Source organism: Anopheles coluzzii, chromosome 3 (assembly GCF_943734685.1).
Source record: "Anopheles coluzzii chromosome 3, AcolN3, whole genome shotgun sequence".
NCBI lineage: Eukaryota > Metazoa > Arthropoda > Insecta > Diptera > Culicidae > Anopheles > Anopheles coluzzii.
Genome location: NC_064671.1, coordinates 65398322 through 65408197, shown reverse-complemented (window position 1 = coordinate 65408197; position 9876 = coordinate 65398322). Strand labels below are relative to the sequence as shown.

The 9876-nt window shown below is 43.7% G+C and overlaps 1 protein-coding gene across 1 annotated transcript; it reads left to right on the top strand.

Moving 5' to 3' along the window:
* Positions 1 to 2884: 2884 nt before the first annotated feature.
* On the top strand, positions 2885 to 7866 carry LOC120957460 (CD109 antigen). Its single transcript, XM_040379675.2, has 12 exons — positions 2885 to 3030; positions 3116 to 3311; positions 3385 to 4063; positions 4130 to 4404; positions 4466 to 4560; positions 4639 to 4894; positions 4981 to 5190; positions 5295 to 5748; positions 5810 to 6103; positions 6180 to 7438; positions 7505 to 7658; positions 7725 to 7866. Exons 1-12 carry the CDS (start codon positions 2954 to 2956, stop codon positions 7790 to 7792), a joined length of 4017 nt encoding a protein of 1338 aa, XP_040235609.2. The 5' UTR covers positions 2885 to 2953; the 3' UTR covers positions 7793 to 7866.
* The last annotated feature ends 2010 nt before the right edge of the window (positions 7867 to 9876 follow it).

Below are 9876 nucleotides of genomic sequence, written 5' to 3'. Positions count from 1 at the left end.
TGCAAAGAGTATATGGTTATACCGTGGGACCCATATGAAGCAGGTGTTGTACGCCACACAGTTCGATTTGGTGATAGTCGTGTTTTCAAACCCGTATGCTGGACGGTGTGAAATACGATGGCCAAAAAATAATTAATTGCAGCAAGAAATGTGCAACAAAACAAGCTTTGCCATTATTATCAAAGCCAAAAGAGATGCTGCAATTTGTCTTTATCCATGTTATTTGTAACAACTTCAGGCATAATATTTAAATAATCATCCTATTTTGACCATCGGCAGCAATCTCGCTGGTTGATGTATCTCGCTCTTCCAATAAACGGCACTGCTATGATAGCGGATGAGCGACAATTGCTCTGATGAAAATGTCAGCTTAGCATGCAGAGCCCCGTTTTTCCGGCTACGGACGCCGCAACATCTATGCATGCGTGTAGCTGTGTGTGATGGACAAAGAGTGAAACGAGAACAGAAAATCCTGCCACATAGACCGAGCCCGGCATAACGACGACAACGACGACGACATCGCTTGGCTGGCCAGCGCGAGCAAAAAGTGTGATTTGTTTGATTATAATTTTTCCCCCTGTTCGATTTCATGTTTGCTTTTAATTTTAACATAACGAACATGTCGAACACTGCGGCAGTTGTTGCTAGTGCCGGTGGTAGCGTTCGCCGCGTCAGCCCGTTTGCGAACGCTTTCGCGTCGCTCTTTTCGCGTGACGAGCGGAACGAGATAGAATTGCACGATGGGAACGGTACGGATGGGCGTATGTCGGCGTATTGTAAGAAATGGGAAAAGTTAGATTGGTTATGCATGGAAAGTAGGGTAGCGTTGTAGTCGGCAAGTAAGCTAAATGAAAGCAAAGATTTTCCCTGCCTTTTCGGTATCGGCTCGTATGGTAATTTAAGGCGAAAAATTATAAAATAATCATTTAAGACAGCTTTTTCCAGCCAAAGACATAAACTTTGGTTTATTGTATGAACGACATCGACCCGAACGGTTGAATTATTTGAAAAAGGGAAGAAAAAGAATGAACTACTTCATTTGTAACGAGCCACGATCATGATGGCAGAGATATGGCAAATGATTTTAATTAAATCCAATCCGGTGCACAAGGTGTACCTTTCAGGTCGGTATTTGCCGCAAGTGATACGGTTACCGTGCACCGGAAGTGATTCGTTTTTAATGGAGATGATTTAATGTCGAGCTTATGGGGAAGCCAGATGTGGCCAGAATAAAAGGCATAAAGGCTTTACAGCTCTGATAGTTTTGAGACGTCTTGTGGCATTTGTTTATGCTAGTCGTTTGGCGTTCCGAACTCCGAGCTTTTTTAGTCAAGAAGAGTGCATAGTTCACTGAACATATGTTTTTAGGTTTTAAAAAGGTTCCCGTTTGTTGTCCGAGCGCATCATGACTCAGCAATAACTAAAGAGAATTTCATTATTTAATTTTCACCCTTCGGGTGTTGGTAGTCAACTTACGACAAAATAAAAACAAAGGAAATTATTGCAGTCCCGTTCGGTAGAGACTTATAGTGGCAACCAAACATTGAAGAGCGAGAAATTCAATATTGGTATAAACGTTTCATGCTATTTTGAGCTTGTGTTTATATGTTTTTAATTAAGCATTAACCGTCATGTGTACGACCGCCTACCCGGGTAAGTTTCGCATCTTTATTCCAAAATAACTTTAGATTAAGAAATCGTATCGACTTCAAATTTGAAAAATGTCCCAAAAAAGATGTTTTATACCCATGTGCAAAAACTAAAAAAAAAATATCAAAAATGTTTAAATATTTTTTAAATTTCTTTAACTTTATATACCCTTCAATGTACAATCGCATATCCAGGTAGGTCATACAATTTATATGGCTAATATGACGTATTTCGTGGAATGATGTAGCCGCGGATCGTTGGTGCGAAGCCGGCTCCGAAGCCGCTGGAGCGGAGTCAGCTTCGGAGCCGGCTCCGTTGGTTTGGAGTGGAGCTGGCTCCGAAATTGTCCTGGAGCCCGCCGGAGCCAGTTTAAAAAAAAAACATGATAATCATATTTTATAGATCGTCTACATATATTTTTAAACAACAAGCAAAACAATTGAAAAAATATATATCTTTTGAAAGAAACTTAAGTAGAACTTAGAAAAAGACTTAATCACCCACTCAAAACTTGCGGGCTGGCCGGTTGGGGTGTTGGAGTTTCAACATATTTTTGGTTGAAATAAATCTTGATAGGATTTTTAAAATTCTAATTTTGCTACGATATGTTATAAAACATTATTAGGAAACTATAAGACAGTTTTCATTAAAATTTAACTAGTAATTTAATAGATATTCGCTTTTAACCACGAAAACATCATTCTTCCATACAACATGTATGGCGGCTAGACGGTTGTACGGTTGCATAAAGTTTTTTGGTCGTACACAAGACGGTTAATGTGAGTTTTGTACAGTGTTTAAGATATATCAATCATGTATATTTTATATTTATTATGTATATTTTACAAAACGCCCGCCATGAAATATTTGCTTCGTGTTGAAGTGCCGAAACAGTCAATCATAATTTTTTATAGCAATCAAGAGTGTTATTGTGAAGTCGGCTTTATTCGTATGCGTATTGCTACCAGTCGTAACGCGGTTATGATTAATGCTGCAGCCATAGGGAATCCCCAAGATAAGCACAAACACAGTCCTGATCGTAGAACGGCTTTTAGCTGTGTGTTCTATCAGTAGCGCGTACTATGGGCATATTCTGGAGAGGAAATGCACTACTATATTTAAACAATATGAATCGATCGTCTTTTATCAGTTCATTAAGCGTGTGATGGTGAGTGTGAGTTGCAATGATCACTTAGCTGTGGGAATTTCTTGTGATAAGCCTGGCTGTTGGGTTCAGCAGATCGCGATTCGTACAGCGCCTTCAGTTCTGCCTTCGGTCTGCTACAAGTAAGACGTACATTTCATGTGCCATCCTCTCGTCGTCATGCCGTGGTACGTGCGAATACTGGTGGTGATAAGCTTGCTGGGGTCCAGTTGGGGGTAGGTGTGTCACAGATTGATTCGTGCAATCGTGGTTTTGTAGTGTGCTAGTGTGGCCTTGGTGTGACGCGTTTCGATTTTTCAGGGTGCTGGTGGTAGGTCCGAAATTTGTACGTTCCAACCAAGAGTATGCGTTGGTGATTAGCAACTTCAACTCGGGATCGAGCAAAGTTAACTTGATGCTGCATATGGAAGGGTTCAGCAAGAATCAAACCAGCGTCTTTGCCATCCGAAAGCCGGTCGATGTGCGGCGGTTTATGAGCCGTATCGTGAGCTTCGATGTAAGGTTTGGGTGTTTGGTGTACTGTAATTGAGAGTGTTATTTCCAATGAACGTTGGTGTCTCTTTTCCCAGATTCCGAACATTGCCTCGCCGGTTGATATAAAGTTGACCATGGTTGGACAGCGAGGCTTCAGCTTTCACGAGGAAGAGCATCTTGTGCATCGTAGCAAATCGATATCGGGGCTGATACAGATCGATAAGCCCGTCTTTAGGCCGGGTGATTTGGTGAAGTTTCGTGCGATAGTGCTCGATACGGAGCTGAAGCCTCCGGCGAGAATCAAATCGGTAAACGTGACGATTCAGGATCCTCATCAAAATAAAATCCGTGGGTGGCCAGCGGCCAAGCTGTACGCTGGAGTGTTCGAGAACGATCTACAGCTAGCGCCTGCTCCATTGCTCGGGGTATGGAACATCACGGTGCAGGTGGGAGAAGAGCAGCTCGTTTTCAAGACGTTTGAGGTGAAAGAGTACGTGTTGACGTCTTACGATGTGCAAGTCATGCCATCGGTGATGCCACTGGTGGAGCATCAAACTCTGAATCTGACAATCGTGGCGAATTATCACTTTGGTAAGCCCGTGCAGGGAGTGGCTAAAGTTGAGCTGTACTTGGTGGACGATACGCTAGATCAGAAGAAAGAGCTTACTATGTATGGAATGGGACAGGTGGAGTTAAGATTCAACGAGCTGCTGGAATTGTACGAAGATCAGCAGGACGTGCGAGTGAAGCTTACCTTTACGGAGCAGCACACGAGTAAGTTTAATGTGCTGAGAAATGTGAATGATTGTTGAAATTAACATGCAAGCTTTTTTGCTCTAGATCGAACTGTGGTGAAGGAACAGGCCATCACCATGTACAAGCATCCGTATCGAGCACAGTTGACAAAGGAGAGCCCACAGTTCCGTCCGGGGACTCCTTTCAAGTGTACGCTAACGCTAATCTATCACGATGGCAGACCCGCTGGACACGTTCCCTTCTTTGTAAATGTCGAAGGAGAAGATGTAGATCATCAGCAGACGTACACAACCGGGCGCGATGGTACTATCAAGCTTCTGATGCGTCCAACAGAGTTAACTGAAACAATCGATATAACTGTGAGTAAAGAGAAGATGCTTTCGACATAAACCTTCATTCACTTGCTCACACCTTTAACAGGTTTCCGAAGATAATAGTGAGTTCACGTACACCGAGCGAATAGAGAAGGTCCACGCAGATACGAATGTCTTTCTAAAGCTCGAACTGAAATCACCGTAAGTAACCAAAGCAGAAGGAACCAGCATTGAGAAGATTCTTGACATCCCATCTCATCTTTCTTCACTGTCCCTCAGCATAAAGCTTGGCAAACTGATACGCCTCATGGTTACGTGCAATGAGCGGATGACATTTTTCATCTACTACGTGATATCCAAGGGTAATATAGTGGACGCGGGCTTCGTGCGTCCAAACCGGCAGACAAAGTTCATGTTTCAGCTCACTGCATCGGAAAAAATGATACCGAAAGCGCACATTTTCGTAGCCACCGTGTCGCAGGACGTTGTGGTTTGGGACTCGCTCGAGATCGATTTGAAGCAGTTTAGCAATCATGTAAGGAGCATCGTTTTTTTCATTCCATCGTAGATTGTATCGTTTGTAGGATAACTCATCCTGTTCTTTGTCCCTTTTTTGAGCAGATGGACATAATAATTGATGAGAAGGAATTAAAGCCAGGACAGGAAATAGAGCTACTGCTGAAGGGACGGCCCAGTGCGTACGTTGGGCTTGCCGCATACGATAAGGGTTTGCTAGCGTACTCCAAACAGCACGATCTATTTTGGGAAGATGTAATGCAGGTGTTTGACACCTTTCACGCAACGGATCAGAATGAGTTTGATGTGTTTAATGTAATGATTTCGTTTTCTTCTCCCATACAACAGTTCTTTTTGTTCCGATATAAAATAATACATGTATCGCTGTTTTCCATGCCATAACATATCTTCGCTTCTAGAGTATGGGACTGTTTGCAAGATTGTCGGGAGGTAACAGGATAGGAGCCAGCCCCACAACTACCGAGCGCTTCGGTAGCGCAGCTTCCCGGCCAATTTCTAGGCTGGTTGCTTATAGGACAAACTTCCTGGAATCGTGGCTGTGGCAAAATGTGTCTATTGGACGTACAGGGAGTCGCACAGTGCACGAAGTTCTACCGGATACGACCACCTCCTGGTATCTGACGGGCTTCTCGATCGATCCCGTGTACGGGTTGGGTATCATCAAGAAGCCGATCGAGTTTATCACAGTTAAACCGTTCTACATCGTCGACAGCTTGCCATATTCGATCAAGCGAGGCGAAGCGGCCGTGTTGCAGTTTACGCTGTTCAACAACCTTGGAGCGGAGTATATAGCCGATGTGACGCTGTACAATGTGGCCAACCAGACCGAGTTCATCGAACGTCCAGATAAGGGTGAGAGTGGTTTATATCAATCACATTGGCTTGAACATTTCAACATTTATTTAATGTCCAGATCTCAGCTACACCAAATCCGTGAGCGTTCCTCCAAAAGTTGGCGTACCGATCTCATTTGGTGTAAAGGCCCGCAAACTCGGCGAGATGGTGGTTCGCATTAAGGCCTCCATTATGACGGGCAAGGAAACGGACGCAATGGAGAAGGTGATACGAGTGATACCCGAAAACATAATGTTCGAGAAAACTGAAACACGTTTCTTCAGTATGGATGAATACGGAAAGCAAGAGTTTAACATGCAACTAGACATTCCCAAGAATATCAGCACAGTACAAATAGAGTGTCGCATATCCTGTAAGTAGAACTATCGCCATGCTTCAACATCCAAAATTCGGTGCGTGATGTAGGTTCCCACTGTTTCTTGTTCCAGCAAACCTACTCTCGCCGGTCATTCACAATCTGGACAGTCTGCTCGATGTGCCCAGTGCATCGGGTGCACCGAGCATGATCAACTTCATCCCTCCGCTGGTGGTGCTCGACTACCTCAAAGCAGTCAGCTCGACCACAACGCACCTGATCGAGAAGGCGACTGGGTTGCTGAGAAACGGGTACCAGCTGGAGCTGAAGTACCGGCAGCGCGACGGTTCGTTCGGCAACTGGCGAGACTCCAAAGGCAGCGTGTTCGTAACCGCGCTGGTGGGAACATCGTTAGAAGCAGCGTCCAAGCACATTACCGAGGTGGATTTAACATTGGTCGATCGGCTGTTCGAGTGGCTTGCTGCGAAACAGCACAGCTCGGGCCGGTTCGATGAAGAGCAACCGATCACGTACCACAGCTTGCAAGGTGGTTCGCGTAATGGTATTGCCCTTACGTCGTTTGTGCTGATTGCATTCTTGCAAAACACGAAAGCTTCCGCACAGCATCGGAGCATTATAGAAAAGGGCATCCAGTACGTTGCAAATCAACTGGAAAGCATTGCGGATGTATACGACCTCTCACTGGCAACGTATGCCTTAATGCTTGCTGATCATCGTCAGAAATCTTCCGCACTGAACAAGCTAATTGAACTGGGAATCGCTACCAACGAGACGAGGTACTGGCCGCGACATACCGCATCGATCGAAACGACCGCATACGCTTTGCTGAGCTTGGTGCACGCCAAACGGTACGCGGACGGTCTCATGGTAATGCACTGGTTAGTAAACCAACAATCCGCCACTGGAAGCTTTCCCCGTACCCAGGATACGTTTGTGGGGATAAGGGCACTCGCCGCGCTATCTGAGGCCATTGCACCACAGAAGAACGATTACACCGCGATTGTACTGCACGGTAAAGCGCGTAAGGTGTACAAAGTGGCAGCATCGGAGGCGGACCAGGAATATCGCGACGAGCTGCCGGGGGACAGTAAACTGGTGCGTTTCAGCGCAAATGGCCGGGGGTTCGGGATGTTCACGGTCGCTTTTCAGTACGGGATCGATGTGAGAAATATAGAGCATGGGTTTAGCTTGCGGTTGGTGGATCAGTTTAGCAATGAGGCGTATACGCTACAGCTGCAAGTGTGCACCAGTTTCAGCCCGCAGCTAATGCACACACGCTCTAACTTGGCTCTGGTGGAGGTCAATTTTCCTAGCGGATATGTCGTCAGTAGGAAGTCCTTAGTGGATGAGACGAGAAGGAACCCATTTAAGGTAAGATGCGTAGGTTGTAGTCGGTAGAAAAAAACGCCCTTTCTAATGACACTATTGTCCTGGTAGGATGTGGAGGTACGATATGGCCAAACCTCGTTGGTGATATACTACGAGACACTTGGGCCGGAAGAGAACTGCTTCTCCGTGACTGCTAACCGACTGTTTAGGGTAGCATTTCACCGCCAGGCGTACGTTATGGTACACGATACGTACGATGAAAGTAAGTAAAATGATTAATACTGTACTCTTTGGCTTCTATTCAATGTATGTACCCTTGATTTTGCAGAGTTCAGAGCCATAAAGTTTTATCAGGTGCCTCATGACGGTGCAGATATCCAGAGCTACCTCGACTGAGAAAGGTTTGTTTAGTACGAACTTATGCCATTCCAGCAGCAGTAAATAAAAAGAACACAATTACAGTTAAGAAAGCTTGTAGTGAGCTTTCTTTTATTTCATGAGAAAATGTTTGAAAGATGTTGAGAAATTATTTTTCAAAAGACATACGGCATTCACTCTGGCGTCATCGCACCGCATCTTTGCGGCCAAAAAATACGGCCCTGGATAGCCTACACTAACGGCTTACTGAATGTAAAACTATATAAATAATCATTTTTTTTTATCAAAGCGAGATTGAAACTTTCTCCCTGTAGCTCAAGTAAACGTCAAAATGGCCCTCATAAACGATATTTGCGAAGCAATGCGGCCCTCGGACTGAAATCAATGGAGACTCCTGGTTGCTATTAAATTGTAACGCCCGCTATACCGCTCTTATATTCTACCGCTTATACCGCGATATTTTTCCTTTGCATGTGGAGTATGGAAATGTGGAACAATATGGGCATGCTAAGCAGTTAAGTGAATACTTTCTTCAACTTGTCAATTGACACAATAATTTTTACATTACTATATGCCTTTACTGTTTATCTATGAATTATAATTGTTACAAGGTTTCAGAAATTTAATGTTCAGATGGTGGTAACGACGAGAACACAATTATCACTATTAAAATTTCAACACAGGTAGTCCCCGAGATACGCGATCCCTCTTACACGCGGTTTTCTAAACTTGACAGTTCTTTGAGCAAATAAATTGTACTAATTTGACAATTCAATTGTTAAACGCAAAATAAATTCTCTTCTGGACAAACTAATTCTTTAAGACCGTTTAAAATGTTTTCATGCAGTAAGAATAATTTTTATTATAAGCTAAAATTTATCGAAAATAGCTAATACGCAGATAAGCTCCAAATTACAATATTACTCGCTTTGCTTGCATTACAAAATTATTCCTAATTATAGCCGCCATCCTAGCATCGGACACCGATCATGGGCCAGGGAAGTACAACTTGCAATTACAACAAGAGTAACATCCACAAACTACAACAAAATTGTAAATGTTTTACACGATGCCAAGCCTTCGCGCAGTGTGCAAATATCAACAAAATGCATGATGTTGATACGACATCGACCGCGTGTTATCGGACAGGGAACAGAAATATTTGCAAACATGAAACTGACTTGACAACATGATCAAATACCCAAAATATCCGGCAGATGGCGTACCACATTCACAAAAAAGACAAAACGATTATTAGGGAGCGGATCAAACAGGGTGAAGTAGCACAGCTGATCGGAGAACAGGGCGCCATCGCAAATAGCGGCAGTAGCAAAAATTTAGCGAGAAAGGACAGCCGAATTTTTAAATGTTGCTACGGTTGTATCAATCTGTTTATTTTGAGTAGCTTTGTTCAAACTTTTGTACACATGAAACGTCGAAACATTTGAGTAATATGGGCAAAGTGGCCAGATTCACAGATGAACCCGTAAACCGTAGTGTCTATGACCAATAAATACACGTTGTTCTACGACCGTCTGCACGTGTAGGACTATACATTTTGTATGAGATATTGTTGTTTCGCGTATTCAAAAGGTAATATCTTTTTATCTGCTCATCTATTTTTCATGATTTTTTTTTTCTAAAAGCTATATATCTTGTTGTTTAACTAAAAAAACTGTTTTGGAATTTTACAAATTGTTTTTATACAAAATTCTAACTTACTTACTTATCTGGCGCTACAACCGCTTTGCGGTCTTGACCTGCCTCGGGAGTGCCCGAAACCGCTCGCGGTCTCGCACCTTCATCTGCCAGTCCGTCATCCCGGCCTTAATGGCGGACGCCTCCATGCCATCTTGCCACCTCAATTTGGACCTACCACGTCTCCTCTGTCCATGTGGACGGCATCAAATATTTATTTGATCTCGTCAATAAATAGTGTTGTGTCTGTATTCAGCCATCTTCTCCAAGATCTGCCGAATGGTGTAGATCTGAGCAGTGGTTAATTTTCCGTTTCGGAATCCTCTATGATAGTTTCCGACTATCTCTTCGAAGTGCGGCACAAGACGGGACAGTGAGAATATTTTATAGGCGGTATACAACAC